This window comes from Panthera leo, chromosome A1, assembly GCF_018350215.1.
Source record: "Panthera leo isolate Ple1 chromosome A1, P.leo_Ple1_pat1.1, whole genome shotgun sequence".
Lineage (NCBI taxonomy): Eukaryota > Metazoa > Chordata > Mammalia > Carnivora > Felidae > Panthera > Panthera leo.
Window position 1 is genome coordinate 73,051,882 of NC_056679.1, and position 17,500 is coordinate 73,069,381.

Sequence of the window (17,500 nt, forward strand, 5' to 3'; positions counted from 1 at the left end):
TCAGAGCCTGGAGCCTGCTTTGGATTCTGTGTCTCTGTCCCCCTCTGCCCCTCCCCCACTCTCTCTCTCTCTCTCTCAAAAATAAATACATATTAAAATTTTTTTTTAAATATTCTTGTGGAAATTTATTAGATACAACAGAAGAATGTCCAATACCATAAACTAACTGTAGCTTTCTATATATAAACCCAGATTATTTTAACAGCTGTTTATTTCTGATTGAGAGAAAAGCCTACATGTTAGGTCAGTGCTTCTCAGCACAATTTTGGATTGGAATAATGATCATGGAAGTGGACTCTCTAACATCTATTCTACATCAAATGATTAGACTAAGTCTAACATAGTAATCTCGTTTCCACTTCCAAGTGATTAGGTTAGGTGCGGACATGAACTGATCCTAGAATAAGACAAAGATTTGTAAGGACTTATGGAGAAAGCTGCCTTGTTCCTAAGAAAGACACAGAGAAAAATGGCCTTTTACTTCCTCTGGACATTGCTGCTCTGATTTTGAAACTCTGATAGCCACCTTTCCACCCACCTCAAGATAAAACTAACACTGAGAAAGGCAAAGGGAGAGATACAGGACCTTAATGAACTTGTTGGTCTACTGTATCAATCCATTCTGCAGCCTATTCTGCCTCAGGATTCCCATTATATAATATCATAAATTCTCTTAGTATGACAGTGTGCATCATGGTTTTCTGTTCCCTGGGAATGAAAATATCCTAACAGATACAGGAAGGATATGTAAGCATTCTGGGGAATCAAGTGACTCCAATAAGTTACACCAGTGTCGAGACATAATTAGGATAAAATTTCATCAGGACAAGAATGTGATTATTCACTTAAGGTTGAACAAACAGTGAGAATATAAGACATACAGAAAATTGATGTCTGCATGTCTCAGGAAAAAGAGGAAAGCTTAATGCAAGACATGTATTTCAGCAAAAATACTGTGTTTTTAAACATAATAAGACAATGGTAGATAATTCTCATATGTTGAGCCAACCACGCATTCCTAGAAACAATCTCACTTGGTCACAGTGTATAATCCCTTTAATATGCCGCTGGATTTGGGTCGCTAGTATGTTTTTGAGGATTTTGCTTCTATATTTATAAGGGATATGGGTCTGATACCTATCTTGCACACCAGCTCTACGTAGTGTCCATCTGGTGACCTCCCAGGCCATTGTATTCTCCTGGTTTCCTATTAACTCCCTGGTGTCTCCTTCTCAGGGTCCTTTGATGGCTCCTCCTCTTCTTCCCGATCACCTTGAAGTGTCTCAGGGCTCAGTCCTTGTTCCTTTTCTCTTCACCCAGTCCCTCTGAAATCTCATCCTCTCTCGTAACTTTTAATATTGCCCATATGCCAACAACCACCAGAGTTAGTATCTCTACCAAACATCTCTTCCAAAACACTTACCCACTATCTCCATTGGATATCAACTCAGTATCTTTAATTCAACAAATGCAAAACAAAATTCCTGATCTCCCCATCAAAACCTGCTCCACTCAGTTTTCTTCATCTGGGTTTTTGACCACTGCATCTTTCTACATGCTCAGGCCAAAACTATCAGGACTCATTTTTGCCCCCTCTCTCTCTCACACCCACACCCTGTTGACTCTACTTTTCTAAGCACATCCTGAAACCAACCACTTTGCACTACCTCCCATTGCTACCACCCTGGTATCAGTCACCTTTATCTCTCACTTGGATTATTTTCAATAGCCTGCCCATCTGCTTGGACCCTTCACTAAATATAGGCTACTCTCAACTGGCAGAATAATCCTTTAAAAATGAAAGATAGACAGAGGTACCTGGGTGGCTCAGCCAGTTGGGCGTCTGACGCTCAGTTTCGGCTCAAGTGATGACCTCATCGTATCCTGAGTTTGAGCCCCACATTGGGCTCTGTGCTGGTGGTGCAGATCCTGATTGGGATTCTCTCTCTCTCCCTCTCTATCTGTCTCTCTGCCCCTCCCTTATTCATGCTGTCTCTGTCTCCCTCAAGATAAATGAATAAACTTAAAAAAAAAATTTTTTTTTAACATAGAAGACAGAACAGGGGCGCCTGGGTGGCTAAGTCAGTTAAGCATCCGATTTATGATTTCTGCTCAGGTCCTGATCTCACGGTTCCTTAGTTGAAGACCTGCATGTGGGGCCTACTTGGGATTCTCTCTCTCTCCTTCTCTCTCTCCTTCTCTCTCTCTCTCTCTGCCCCTCCCGTGTGTGCTCACTCTCTCTCTCAAAAATAAGTAAACTTTAAAAAATAAAATAAAATAAACTCTAAAAAATAAAATGTAAGGCAAGAATCATTGCTTTTGTATTCAGTAATAGATCTCAGGGGCCAACAGCAATGCCTGGCACATAGTTGGAACTCGGTAAACATTTGCTAAGTGACCACTCACAGCCTGCAGGTTTCTGATTATTAACCCTCATCCACAACAAGCTGACCCAGACATACAATCGAACCCTTTCTTTTAGTTTAGTAAGTGGGGGTGGGGGACAGAAATCCACATACACAAACCACCCATAAATGTGGCTCAGAATTGAAGGCAGAAATGGAGGGAAGTTGGTTACAGCAATATACATAGCACCCACTTAAACATTAGACATGTCTCTCCACTTTTGAAATGCCCTTTGGCCTCTCCCCAGCAATCTCAATTGGCCTTCAAAGTTTTAAAAAGAAATCCCCACACTCCTAGGAAAAGACTAACAGGTCTATAGCCATGATAACAAGTAAATATCCATAGTTGTAAATCCATTAAGTCATTCAATGGACTGTAGTCCTAGGACAGTCCTCTAGTCATAGTAACAAATAAATACGAAATCTGTTTTTAAATCCTTTGATCAATGATAACTCCCTTTAGGAGATACACTTCTAAAATAACCCGTCGGTGACAGCTCCTAGCTTTGAAAGTCATATAATGGTGGCAAACTCTCCCAGGAACACACTTCTGAGGCTGTGGTCAATCTCGAAACAAACCATCCCCCAAAACCTGATCAATGTAAGATAAGCGAGACTACACTGGGCCGGCAGGGCTCTCCCTGATCTCAGATACTGAGTGCTGGTCTCATCCTTCAATGTCCATTATGCCATTCAGTCCTGAGCCTCACCTCTTTCCCCCTGCTCCTCCTTCCTCTATGCTCACCCCTCCACCTTTCTCTTCTCTCCCATCTCATAAGCAAGACAGAATTCACTCAGTCTCTGATGCGATGCACTTTGACCAGTGTTATGCATGGGCTTCTACCAATATTCAAGCAGTTTCCCTTCAGAATAATTAAAGATGCTCTCCTAAACATAGCTCTGTCCCCCCAAAATAATTCTGGTACCAGGGCAAAGTATTTTTGCTTTGTTACACATATTCTAACTAAGAGGCAATTCTTCTAACTGCTATTTGAAAAGTAAGGAAATGGAGTATCAGTGAGTTTAAACCAAGATCATAGTATCATTAGGAGGAGGAACTATGATCTAAACCCAGACTTTTTAAAATTCAAAATGTGTGTTTTTTCACTACAATATGCTGCCCACCACCATAGGAGCCATATCTTTTCCCTGTAATAATCATAATTGATTGCACAAGCCCTGCTGTTTCTTATTTCCTTCCATCTACTCATGTCCTGGAATACCCTCCTTACCCTCCTAAATGGCTGTCTTTTTTTTTTTAATTAATTTATTTATTCCAAAGGAGAGAGAGAGATGCAGAGAGAGAGAGAGAGAGAGAGAGAGAGAATCCCAAGCAGGCTCCACGCTGTCAGCACAGAGCCCAACACAGGGCTTGATCCCATGAACTGTGAGATCATAACCTGAGCAGAAATCACCCAGGCACACCCTGCTGTCTTTTTTTGATTGATTTTTATTTATTCTTTAAAATTCAGCTCCAGGGGTGCCTCGATGGCTGAGTTGGTTAAAGTACCAGCTTCAGCTCAGGTCATGATCTTGTGGTTTGTGACTTCAAGCCCCGCATCAGGCTCTGCACTAACAATGCAGAGCCTGCTTGGGATTCTCTCTCCCTCTCTCTGCCCCTGCCTCTCTCTCTCTCTCTCTCTCAACATAAATAAATAAACTTTACAAAAATAAATAAATAAAATTCAGCTCCAGCATAACCTTCTTCATGAAGCCACCCCCAACACACCTGCTGGCTTAAGTATCTCCTCAATATTCTCCTAATGTATCTATCATCATGCTACCATACTGCAATGCAATTATCCTTTATGTATATGTCTCCTCCACAAGAAAGTAAGCTTCTTGGGGTGCATGGGTGGCTCAGTCAGTTAAGCGTCCGACTTAGGCTTAGGTCATGATCTCGAGGTTCATGAGTTTGAGCCCCATGTTGGGCTCTGTGCTGACAGCTCAGAGCCTGGAGCCTGCTTCAGATTCTCTGCCTCCCTCTCTCTGCCCTTCCCCCACTCATGCTCTGTCTCTCTCCCTCAAAAATAAACATTAAAAAACATTAAAAGGAAAAAAAGTAAGCTTGTGGAGAACAGACACTGTCTCATTGTTTGTAACCCAGTATCAAACACAATGTTCATTGTAGACGATATATCTAATAATTGTCGAATGGATTTTGATAAGAGCAATTCAAATATTAATAGCAGTTAAGACTAGTGCTGTCATATTTAATTCCTAGCATCCTTTGGGATGCTTTGGGATTGTATAAACAGGGTGTCACTTTTGCAGAACCTAGCTTAGGGTTTCTTGGCTTGCGGTAGGTGCTAAATGATATTTTTTTCAATTGAATGATCAGAACTGGTGTTACTGCTTCTTTGTGTGTGGGGGGAAAGAGATTGGATAGGGAAGCAAGTTACTAAACCTCTGTAAACATTCTTTTTCCTCATTTGTATAAGCAGTAATAATACACCTCCTTGGAAGGTTAATTTTAATAGCACATGAAAAGTCATTAACACAGCTTGGAACAGAGCAACCATTAAAATCAATGTTCGACTGAATTATGACTTCGAAGAGCTGTGGTCTTTTTTACATATGGGAAAACGCTTTTCTGTAATTCAGATGTAAATGCAATTTTGAATAGAACAAACCCAACCTGTTTCATTTAATTTCACAATGTATCACTTACCTTTCTTCCGAAGGTGAAGATGAACAAATTGACCAGTTATCTAGAGATAAGTGGGAAGTAAAAAAAAAAGTCAGGACACCAATAGAAGCAACTCCGGTTGAACAAGTTTCATATTAAAATATGAAATGATATAATATTTACCAAATTTCATGCTTTTCAGGCAACAGTCTTCCTTCTATTTCAAGGGAGACAATAAGATAAATGTTAAAGGAGTAACCCAAATATCAAAGTTAAATTTGTAAGTTATTCTCATGTGTGATTTTGAAGAACAGGGGAGAAAGAAATCAAGCATTTGCTCTTACCTCCTGGGCCCCTGAACTACCTTTTTCTGGAAGTACAGGTTTCTTGTGAAAGGATGTATAAATCTTTATGAGTATTATCTCAAAAATAATTCCTAGGAAAATTATAAAAAAGATTGCCATCCAGTCATTTTGAGTCCAGGACTCTACAAGTTCCCACAATGGCAAAAATGTATTATCTTCCAGTCTATTCCGCACCGCTCTTTTAAAGAAATAAAATTCCGTTGACATTTTTATGTAATATGTGAAATAGGTTGAGGTCTCATTCTGAAGTCTTCGATTTTGGATGCTCCAAAACACAAAAAGGTGGTGTGCCCATCTCATAACCCCATGCAATGCTCTGCCAGAAAAAAATGTCCAGTGCTGCTCATTGCCTTGATCAAGTGCAGCAGCAGTGACGGGTCTGGGCCTAAGCACAGCACGTGTCATAGTGGGTATTCAACTGAGCTCATATCAACTTACCTTAGCAATAATGAAAGCTCCCTAGTGAGACATGTTTGGTGCTTTAGTAGTTTTTTAAATTTAAAAATTGTAAATAATCCTTTATTAATTTCACAAAAAGAAAACATAATTCTATAAACAATCCCTTCGTACAGTTGATTACCACCCTGTAATTCAAAAAATGCAGAACAAACTTGAATTAGACATAGCCATTTTCTAGTACCACCAGGAATACTGCATTTTGTGCTTGTGGTTAGGAAAATATGAAGGTACTGTTGACAGAGTTAGTAAAAAACAGAACAAAAAACTAAAGGAAATGCTGCAGTTTGAGTTTCAGACAGATACCAAATCATTTTTTAGCATGTCTCACTGTCACTGGGTGAGATATTATTGTCTGTCTCTTATGGGCCTGCCTGATTTTGTTTCCTTAAGATAGAACATCTCATTTTATACTTCTTTTTGCCAGAGGGGCCTGGTAGCAATGTTCCTCAACAATCTACTGTTACATGCTGAAAACCAAAGGTACATTCTGGAATCGTCTGGTGGTGAATTCCCTTTTTGCCCTATCTCTAGTGATTCCAAAGAACGGCTCCTTGTGAGGCTTCCTGATGTCAGAATTCACATGTATTTAAGAACCAGGTTTAAGTACTGCTCACTTTCCCTCAAAGTCTAGAAGGCAGACTCAATTTCTCTTGCCTGACAGCAGGCATTCTCTAACTCATTTAATGTGAACTACTGTAAACAGTACTCAATGTCTTAACACTTTATAGTTCCTGAGACCTTGCAGAGCTTTATGGTACTGAATCCCTGATTAGTATGCTTCAGACTAGCTCTGTAAGAACTGACAAGGAACCGCTCATGCTGATGGGGAATGTGCAAGAGGTAAAGAATATCCTCCTTTAGAGCTCTGTCATGTTTGTTCCTATGGGCTTGCCTACTAGGGGCGCCTGGGTGGTTCAGTCAGTTAAGCGTCCGACTCTTGGTTTCAGCTCAGGTCATGATCTCACGGTTTGTGAATTCGAGCCGTGTCGGGCTCTGCACTGATGGCACAGAACCTGCTTGGGATTCACACACTTTCTCCCAAAAATAAACTTAAAAAAAAAAATAGTCACCTAATTCTGAGTGTAGACACTGATGTCCTTTACGCCAGAAACCTATTCCTGTGTTAATCTCAAGTAAACTGCATAAAAAGTAAAGTGCTAAACTGGATTTATTTCTTAAAATTATGAAGACAATAAAAAAATAAAATAATGAACACCAGAGAAATTCCATCACTAATAGGAACATAGACACAAGAGAACACTCCAAAAAATTCTGTTTAAGTTTTAAAATATCTATTATATGTACCAAGGTCACATTCTTCACACTATTTGGACATTGTGAAACTAAGCTTTTCCTTTTTTTAAAAAAAATTTTTTTACATTATCTATTTTAGAAAGAGAGAGAGACAGAGCATGAGCAGGGGAGGGGCAGAGAGAGAGAGGGAGACACAGAATCTGAAGCAGGCTCCAGGCTCCAAGCTGCCAGCACAGAGCCTGACGTGGGGCTTGAACCCACAAACCGTGAGATCATGACCTGAGTCAAAGTCAGACACTTAATTGACTGAGCCACCCAGGTGCCCCTAGGCTTTTCCTTTTTTATGTATCAGGAAAAAGTCCCAATAATAGGTGTATAAAACAGCAATATAAAACCAGGGATTGCTCATAGTGGTTAGAAATTCTCCCTTTATAAATATCCTAGTTCAATTACAACAAATATTCAATAATGAATATGTAAGGCACTGAACAACTAAAACGGGCTCTATGGATACAAAGATCAGTGAAAATCATTCCCTGACATGGGGTATTTGTGATGTGCAAATATGCCAGTAATTTACTGAAAAGGCAGCTTGTGAACAGAGAGGAAGATACTACATGAGTTCCAAGGAGGGCTACTTGGTTGGAGTAATTCAAAAAAAAAGCTGTGAAGGGGGAAAGAGAATATAAGCATGTTAAAGGATGAGGAGGATTTGATAACAGGTGAGGACCAACAAGAAAGTTTCAGGAAGACGAGGCATAAAGCCTTGTTCCAAAACTTTGTGTTGTCCAGGTTAACCGGAGCGCTGTGCAGGGCTGTGCAGTGTTGACCAGGTTCATAGTATGGGGGAAATCAGACTACAATGTTGATAGGACCTATTGTGAAGAGCTTTGAACCAAGGACTTCAACCTTAGTAGTCACTTTTGGAGATCCATCAACATAGTTTTTGACTTGAGGGTGTCAATTGGTTTGTTGAAGCAAGGAGACCACAAAATAGGAAAATCAGGTGACTGCTGTTACACAGACGAGAACTGGTGAAGGCCTGGATTAAGAGTAATGGCAGCATAAACAAGAGAGATGACAGAATCAGACACTGAAAACTCATGATCTGGCAACGTATTTATAAGGAACAAATGGATTTGGAAGGGGGTAGAAAAGCTAATGGTGAGGGAGAAAGGATTTCAAGATAACCCCCAGGTTCTCCACCTGGAAACCACGCACATTGTGGATCAGATCCTGCTTTGTTACGGCTGGCTGCCATGCGCATTAGACTGCTGGCCGCATCCCTTTCCTCCGCCTATCGGATGCCAGTAGCACCGCCACCCCAGCCATAACCACCAAAAGTTCCCAGACGTTGCCAACGTCCCTTAGGGGGCCAGATCATTCCTGGTGGAGAACTACTGGTCTAGGTAGTGGTCGTGCTATTGAGGGTGCCCACCAGAGGCGGTGCCAGGACAGCTCTTTAACCATAATCTCAAACTTTTCCCTGCAAGACATGGCAAATCTGTGAGGAGCAGCTGGGCCCTTTTCACAAATGTTCATTCCAGCCCTAGACATACCATTCATCTCTCTGGGAGCTGTACACTCCCCAGCCCTGCCCTGGTACACAACTCTCAAATGACAAGCTATTTCACCAATCAGGAAGTTTCTTACGAGTAACTCACGGAAAAATCAACTTTAAAAGACCATATACGTCATCTCTATGTTTGATGTAGTATCTTTGGTCACCTATATTATCCCTATAGTTTAATTTGCAAACAAATATGACTACGTAGCCTAGTTAGTAACCTTTTAACCTTCTTCACTGTCCTTTTTATGTTATGGTCTGCTCTATAATAAGTTTTCCTTTTTATTTTCCCATTAGTTTTATTTCTTTTTAAATTTTTTTTTTTCAACATTTTTTATTTATTTTTGGGACAGAGAGAGACAGAGCATGAACGGGGGAGGGTCAGAGAGAGAGGGAGACACAGAATCGGAAACAGGCTCCAGGCTCCGAGCCATCAGCCCAGAGCCTGACGCGGGGCTCGAACTCACAGACCGCGAGATCGTGACCTGGCTGAAGTCGGACGCTTAACCGACTGCGCCACCCAGGCGCCCCTTATTTCTGACTTTTAATATTAATATTTCCCAATTGATTTGTATTTGTTTGTAGACCATAATTATATTTGTCAGCTCTGGATGTGTTTTATGTGTTTATAATACCTTGATATCAGTAGTGTTTTAAAGTTTCAAATGTTAAGCAATGATTATGTACTATGTACTATTTTTTTAAAATTTAAGCCTTGTCAGGGGTGCTTAGGTGGCTCAGTTGGTTGGTTGAGTGTTTGACTTTGGCTCAGGTCATGATCTTGCAGTTTGTGAGTTCAAGCCCCGCGTCGGGCTCTGTGCTGACAGCTCAGAGCCTGGAGCCTGCTTTGGATTCTGTGTCTCCTCCTCTCTCTGCCCCTCCTCCCATCTTCATGCTCTCTCGCTCTCTCTCTCAATAATAAATGTTAAAAAAAAATTTTTTTTAAGTCTCGTTTAAGAAATTTAGTCAAAAAGTAACTATTATATCCTGAGTGACATTGACATTTTGATTTCATAGTGGTATGTAATTTCACTCTGTAATATAAACAATTTGGACACTGTTACCCAGGTTTCTGTTCTTTATGCACTATTGAGAAAAATTAACAAATAATTAAAATCCATGGACCCCACCAGAGAATGAGGGACCTCAAAAGTCAGCAAGCTGTCCAATCCACCTTGAGGCTGTCAATTGAAGGGCCTAATATTAGAGCAGTAGAGAGGCCAGGAAAAAAAGAGTATCTTACTATAGAAAAACACCCTTCACTACAAACTTACACATCAGCCCCATCACATTTTGTGCCCGTCGTAGGAAACACGGACACTGTGTTTTTAATATATTAACTCAACACCATTCCAAGTCCAGTCCAGGTATTGACTGAACTTCCTAAGACAAAATGAAGTGCCCTAAGTCTGCCTAGATACGGCACAGATGTTAGTCCTTATTTCATTCTCCCCTTATTCGGAGAGGTCGAGACATCAAGTTCCTCTGTTATAGTTAAGCGCTAAGTATTTACTCATCTTTGCAAACCCAATCAAGCTTCGCCTGTAACAGGCCTTCAGTAAACATTTACTTTTTTAATATTTATTTTTGAGGGAGAGAGAGAGAGAGAGCGTGGGTGAAGGAGGGGTAGAGAGAGAGGGAGACACAGACTCTGAAGCAGGCTCCAGGCTCTGAGCTGCCAGCACAGAGCCCAATGCAGGGCTCAAACTCACAAACTACAAGATCATGACTCGAGCTGAAATCAGACGCTTAACCGACTAAACCACCCAGGTGCCCCTGGTAAACCTTTCTTGAATGAAAGTTGTTACTTGTTTCCAAAAACAATGTTCAGGGTCCCCATATTTGAAAATGCATCTTCCCTCCTATCCCTTAACTGAGATTTAAAAGATTAGGTGAATGAGTGTATACATTCTATAAAACTGACCACACTCAGCACAGTAATGTAATGCTTATTTTCCTTTTTTAAAGACACTGCTCTGCAAAATTAGACTACTTTCTCAGTTGCACAGAAAATAAGACAAAAGTTCTAGTGTAACAAAATTCAAATGTTTAATTTTTTTCAAAACTTAACTATATTAATGAAAATAAATTATATGTAGACCACCTTCAGTATTTGTACATCATCTTTATACAACTATAACAGTGCTTTCAAAAGATATTTTGTAGAGAACATTAATTTCACAATTAAAACATGTTTTAAAAATGGGGGAACATTAAATTCATCTGAAATATCTCATAATGCGAGAGGTATGCTGTTCTTTATCAAATGAACTGTATTTGTATCCAAAATAACATGGCTTTTAGCTAAATACAATTATTTCTTGTCCATTTCAGTGATTTCCTGGATCCAAAACAAAATCTGTGTATTTATTTCTTTGAAAACATCATTTGTTGAACGTCCTTTCACTGCCATGGAATGGTTTGCCTTCTCAATCCAGTGGATTTTATTGGGAGCTTGCATTTTCTGTGCCACTTTCTCCAACAAGTTCTAAAGGAAAAAAAGAAGAAGATACTAGACTAATAATGCTCTTTTTAGTGTTTAATAAGGATACTCTCTCTCTTTCCTGCACCGCCTATACTGGCATCCGTTCACTAAATATTTATTAAATACTTACTCTACAGACAACTTTCGAGGCAATGGAATATGCAAAGAAATGTCCACAGAAGGGGCAGTCTACGTCTCAGTTACAGCAATACCACAAACAGATCAAGTACTCATTATTGGCAATATATAGTAACATGTACAAGTTATTAACTTTTTCTCAAGAGTCAATTTTATAATTGAAGAGGCTGCTTGAATGTTGAAATGATAAAAACAAATGTATAGTCTAGTAATCCCCAAAACACAAGATTCAGATATTAATCTTTCATTCCCAAGTAAGAGTCAATCCATTTAGCAACTCTTTCCAGGCAGATGAATTCTGTCAGTATGCTTATATTTCTCGGTTCTCCAAAGCAACAGGTAACCAAGTCACAAAACTAACATTACTCCAATCAGCACCTTTTAAAGAGACTGAAAGCTGCAGGTAAGATCTTGTTCCCAAGATAATTGTCTTTCATTCACTCTCTCATTTACACAAACATCAAGTTGTAAATCACCTTTTCACACATTTCATCTGCTGAACCTGACACAAACAATACAGGATCTTTTATACGATAGAGATCTTCATCTCTAAGTTTATGTTGCTGCTTTGGATGGTGCAGTGGGTAAGAAATACAAATGAGACCTCGAACAAAAGCATCAGCATCATCTGGCTCAATATGGCACATTACAGAAGCAGCTGCTCTTGAGCCCATTGAACGACCTAAAATCAATTAAAATTAAGTTCAGTTTGATATATAAACATTCATATAAAGAAGTGGTGATAATATGGCAAATTAGATTTCATTTACTGTTCATCCATCATAACTGTATCACTTAACTCCAAAAGGTGGCAATTAACAAGCTGTGATACCCATAATGGACATCTATAGCTTCCTTATATAGAGCTAAAAATGATCCTAAGTCAAAAAAAAAAAAAAAGGAATTATTTTTCTGAAGAATACTTAAAGATCCTTGTGAAGGAATCATTTTACAGAGGGTGACTCAGAGATATAAATAAAAGGAGAGATCTTTGGGTTACAATACATATCTATGAGGTTTAAATCTACTTTAAACATATAAAGTACCTTGATATTATACAAGAAAGTGACTTACCAAAACAAAACAAAAAATCCTTAAATTAGCTTCCTGTCATCAATTAATTTTAATTCTTGATTACCTGTTCCTATATTAATATTAGTAAATTTAAAAGCAAGTATTATAACTTACCGCCAAGGAAAACACCTGTCAATTTGTATTCTCCTAAGGTCTTTAGGTAATTCTAGAAAAACCAACCAAAAAATTATCAATTCTTCTCCTATAAAATATTCGACTGGAAAACCAACATATATTTCCCATCATTACTGAAATGTATGAAAATCTTTGTAAAGACAACCATAAAATCTTAAGGGAGTCTTCTTGAAAGAGGTAACCAGTTCTTTGCATTTCCAATCATGCTGTCACTATCAAATCATATCCTGGGTAATACAGGCAAGTAAGTGAGAAAAAAAAAAAAAAATCACTTCACCAGTCTAAAAAATTCAAGATTCAGGTACTTAAATATTTTTAAGAATTACATTAAAAAAAGAAGCCAGTAAAAGCTTCCAACTGATACAGAATTTAATAACGCTAACGTCTAATTTAAAGCCCTGAAAAATCTATCAAGTTTGAAATAATCTGGATTAAAAAAATTTCAACTTTGTTTTATCCAGGGATTTTAGTTTCAAACTCTGCTATATTTATTTGTACATTCATAGTATGGTAGGCAAATATTCAGAACTATATAATCTGAAGTTATGTCATTCCAGTAAGAAAATTATTATATCACAAATAGCTTCCCTTGGCAGTACCATAGGATATTTATGATGTGAGCATTCATCTCCATGGAAACTGACAGCAAAAAAGAGAAATCCATTATACAGCTTTCAGGTACTATTGAGTTTCTAAGAATATTCATTAAAAGTTTTTTAAAATAAATAGAATTTGTCTTAAATGTATTAAGAATTTTACAACAGAATTGTTACAAGTAAATATAAAGAAATTTTCTTACCAAAACTGATTTATATGCCTTAATTCTATGTACAATATTAAGGCCTTTACAGGTAAATCTCAGGCAAAAAAACCCATGAGATGCAAGATGGGATGCCAGTGACATCAAATGAGGAAGATTCATATCTCCTGACGCTCCATGTGTAAGAATTATTCCGTATGTTAAGCTCTTGTTAGGTACCAAACAAACAGCATCTAGTAATTTATTTCCAAAAGGTATTTTTAATTTAACCTGGAATTCAAGAGAATAAAGGGATCAAAAATTACTTCCTTGCCTATTCAGACAACTGAACAACTATGTTTGTTTTGTGAGACCCATGATTCACATGGCCTCTAAATAAAAAGCACTATTAACAATAGCTAATATTTAAGTACTTATTGTCAAGTACTGTAAGTGCTTTATATGTATTAACTTATTTAACCTTCCTAATAATTCCATAAGGTACTATTATCACCTCCATTTTATAGATGAGAAAATGGAGGCACATAGGTTAAATAATTTGCCCAGGTTACATAGCTACTAGCTAGGATTCAAACTCAGGTAGTTTGCTCCAAAAGTCCTTACTCTTAACCACTAATGTTACTGTCTACCACAGTACAAATTGAAAATAAGAAAATTACTCTGGAGGCACATGACTTAAAAAAAAAAAAAAAAAAAAAAAAGGAACCCTGAAGATGCAGAACATATGAAAATAGGTATTACCTCTGTATGATTCATTTTCACTGTTGAGTAACAAACTTAAAGTGCATTACATCTGAGAAGCAAAGGACATCTCCCTGAAAAGAAGATTCTGTTGTGAACGGTGGGTTGGCAGACATGGACATGACATAAGAAGTATGAATGAACACATTCAGCAGCTGAAATAAACACATTTAGAACTACTTCTCTAAGAACTGGTGCCTTTACATATGCATTACTCAATTACTTCCAAGGTTCCTAAAACCATGGGCACCCAGAATTGGTTAGAGGGCCAGGTGTGGGAATGGCAGATGTTATATAAGAAAAGCCAATATGATACCTTGACATGGAAATCTTAACAAAATTCATACCAAAGTAGAATGTTGTATCTTGGCATATATGCATATTTTTTCCCTAAGCATCTTTATTTTCAGCCAACTATCTTTAACTTAATTTCACAGTATCTTTCCATTAAGTTATTTCCTTATCATCATTCAGTTCTTCTTCCTACCCTGCAAGAGAAGTATGTATCCACACCTTTTGTCAGGTGACTTTGCAGAGCACCCCAATATGTACTGTACATACATCTCCACCCTACTGATTTGGGCCTTGACTATGAGACACTACATTAACTAACGAAATATATGCGAAAGTTGTAATGTGCCACTTCTGAGCTGGCACATAGCAAATTTCCAGAAGCCCCCTTGAACTCCCATCCCCAGTCATGAGAAAAGCATGTTCCAGGTATTTTTGCTTTTTCAGCCTGGGTCCCAGAACAAAGATAACACGCTGCAGCAGATATGAACCCGAAAGTAAAGTCTGGAGTCCAGCCTCATCCAGCCAAGATCTAAGCCACTGAAGAACCAAAAATGCTGGCCTGAAGAACCCAAGAGCATGAAATGTTAGGCCACTGAGATCTGGGGACTGTTACACAGCATTCCTTCCTATGGAAGAGATCTCTTATTATTCAAGGTATAACCAACATCAAGATCTCCATTATCCATCTATTTTTTCCTGTTAACATTTATTCATTCATTCATGGAATAGAGATAATAACAGAGTTCAAAGTTCAAAAGGTACCAAAAATATACAGTGAAGTGTCCCTCATTCCATTTTTGCCTTGCTACCCAGATCCCTTCTCCAAAGTCAACCAATATTACCTGCTTCTTCCGTATCTTTCCAGATATTTTATACATATATACACACACACCCCTCCTTTTTTTAATAAACTCATATTTTTCTGAATCCCCCACCACCTAACATACATCTTTTGTTTACTCTTTTCTCTATACAATGAGCTTCTTTCATTGTTTTATGGCTGCAGAATATCCCAAGGGAAGGTTGTGCATGATGTATTTCACCAACCATCACTGACAGTGATTCTAATCTTTTACTAAAATACTGCAATGAATGATATGCACCTTATTTTCTCACGTGTGTAGACCAATTTTAATAACTTTGTGGGAGAGGAACTGCTGTATCAAAGGGTATATTCACTTGCAATTATATTTTTTAAGGAATACATTCGATTTCTGAATAGGTAATATTTGCATATGTTACAAAATTTTTAAAGGATAAACATATAAATAGTTAACCCTCCTCACATTCTTTTCCTCCAGCCATGGAGTTTCCTTTCCCAGAAGTAACCACTGTGACCAACTTATTTTTTTTTAAGGTTTGTTTGCAGGGGTGGACGGAAGAGGGCAGAGAGAAGAGGAGAGAATCGCAAGCAGGCTCCATGCTCAGCATACAGCCTGATGGGAGGGCTCGATCACCCCCTGACCCCATGAGGTCCGGACCTGCGGCGAAATCAAGAGTCGGGCGCTTAACGGACTGAGCCTCCCAGGCGCCCCCACTGTGACCCACTTACTATCTTTCCACACGTGTGTGTTATGTGTGCAGAAAAGTATTCTGACTTGAGCCTGAGGGGAATCGGTCTGGCTACAAAAATCCTGGCGTTTCGGTGGGAGGAGGAGAATAAAGGACTTCAGGCTTCAGCGTCCCTCCCTTCATAAACACAGCCCCCTAGTTAACCGTGCCTGAGGTCCTCTGTTCTCCCAAGAGCCTCCCGCCTTCTAGTGGGAGAAGGCAGTCACCCGACAGTGTGAAACCGGGAAGGAGATGCGCACATCTAATTACCTCTGCAACAGATTTCACCTAGGCGCACCCCAACACCACTTCCTTCGCTGGCAGCTGCCAGTTTGTGTGTTTTGTATTCAATTGTTCCACACTGTTCCTTGCTGCAGGTTTAGAATTACGCTGTTTGCTAAGAACATTTGCCTTCCGGACCCCACTACTTTACTGCTATCGTTTCCTTTCCCATTCTCTCCATCATTTGAATTTAAGTCTTCTAAAAAAAAAAAAAAACAAAAAAAAACCCCTTTACCGTAATTTTAGTGAGATTCCAGGAGCCAGTATTCAATCCACTTTCTTGGCCTAGAATGCTCTACTGTCCCGAAACCACCTGGATGTTTGGGTTCTTTCGGAGAAACTCTACGGCCTGCCAGGTTTCCGGATAACAGTCCACTCCTCACAGCTGGTGCCCTTGTTCTCCACCGGCTACTTCGGTTACCAACGAAACTGTTCTGGGATACGGTGCAACCCGGTCTCCGCAGTCTGGGTTACGACCTCTGGTTTCGCATTCGGACAGGGCAGGGCAGGGCAGGGCAGCAGTCTGGCTCTGCCCCAAGGTCTTCAACTGTAAAAGGAGAGCCACAGGGATACCCTGAGGACGAATCTGCAGTCTCCGTACTTCGCGAGCATTCCGGAGGGACTTGTACGACGACCACGAATACCGGGGGCGCAAGAGGCGATCACATCTCGTGCTCAAGGACCGACACGCCACGACCACCCCAACTTCCAACCGAAAAACTGCGCGGGCATCGTCCAGTGTGTCCACAGCGGTGCGCTGGAGATCACGGGCGAGCAAACACGTGAAGAGTTCAAGTCTTCCGGGGGCCAATGACCTGGCCGGGTGGGTGCACACCAGACAGCACGCGGGACCAGGGAAGAAATTCGGAGCGACCCCCCCCACCCCCGCCAAGAATTTAGGGTTCCAAGGCACCTGTGAGAACCTTCTCGTGCACTCAACCGGCGCGCGTGCGCGGGGTGCGCGGTGGCCGCCCCCCGCCCCCGGGGCCCGGCGCGACCCCCTCACACAGCTCCGGCCGCTTCGGCTCTCCCCGCCCGCCCGAGCCGTCCCCTCACTGCGACCTCCCCAGCGGCCAGGAGGGCGAAACCCCGGCGGTCGGGCCCGCGGGCACCGCACTTACACCCAACGCCTCACGGAGGCGACCAGCAGCCGTCGAGGGGCGACGGCCGCGAGCTCTAATGTTTCAGACGGGGCCGCCAGGCGCGCCAGCACCTTCCTCTGGAGGCCGTCCCCCACCCAGCGGCGCCAACCGCCGCCGCCGCACTTACCGGGCCCGGGAAGGTGGCCGAGACCGCCTAGCCGTCCGCACTCCCTTCACGGAACAAACTACCACGCTCGAAGCGACCGCCTCGCCGCACCC

At 40.5% G+C, this 17,500-nt stretch overlaps 2 protein-coding genes across 4 annotated transcripts in view; both read right to left on the reverse strand.

The window, feature by feature from the left end:
• The window catches only part of CCDC168 (coiled-coil domain containing 168), a 29,412-nt gene extending 23,669 nt beyond the window's left edge, over window positions 1-5,743 (reverse strand). Inside the window, exons 1-3 of the mRNA XM_042930071.1 lie at window positions 5,379-5,743; window positions 5,218-5,251; window positions 5,077-5,116 (exon numbers count right to left, since the gene is read on the reverse strand). Coding sequence (XP_042786005.1) covers window positions 5,077-5,116; window positions 5,218-5,251; window positions 5,379-5,699 — 395 coding nt within the window. The 5' untranslated portion in view covers window positions 5,700-5,743. The remainder of the gene's footprint in view (window positions 1-5,076; window positions 5,117-5,217; window positions 5,252-5,378) is intronic.
• A 4,971-nt stretch (window positions 5,744-10,714) lies between these two features.
• On the reverse strand, window positions 10,715-17,500 carry TEX30 (testis expressed 30). Of its 3 annotated transcripts, none has more exons than XM_042930081.1 (7): window positions 17,409-17,496; window positions 16,375-16,686; window positions 14,013-14,086; window positions 13,311-13,541; window positions 12,491-12,542; window positions 11,779-11,984; window positions 10,715-11,167 (listed from the first exon to the last, which is right to left on the reverse strand). In XM_042930081.1, the coding sequence occupies exons 3-7, from the start codon at window positions 14,025-14,027 to the stop codon at window positions 10,994-10,996; spliced, it is 678 nt and encodes a 225-aa protein (XP_042786015.1). In that variant the 5' UTR covers window positions 14,028-14,086; window positions 16,375-16,686; window positions 17,409-17,496; the 3' UTR covers window positions 10,715-10,993. The 3 variants fall into 3 exon arrangements, with proteins under 3 accessions (XP_042786015.1, XP_042786023.1, XP_042786030.1); XM_042930089.1 differs by having other exon boundaries at window positions 16,375-16,896; XM_042930096.1 differs by lacking the exon at window positions 16,375-16,686 and having other exon boundaries at window positions 17,409-17,500.

What these genes read in the sequence shown, in the direction of transcription:
- TEX30 (XM_042930096.1), bottom strand. An exon ending in AGGCATATAAATCAGTTTTG is followed by an intron (nt 12,543 to 13,310) that starts GTAAGAAAATTT and finishes TGGTTTTTCTAG; the next exon opens with AATTACCTAAAGACCTTAGG. An exon ending in CAGATGAAATGTGTGAAAAG is followed by an intron (nt 11,168 to 11,778) that starts GTGATTTACAAC and finishes TTTTTCCTTTAG; the next exon opens with AACTTGTTGGAGAAAGTGGC.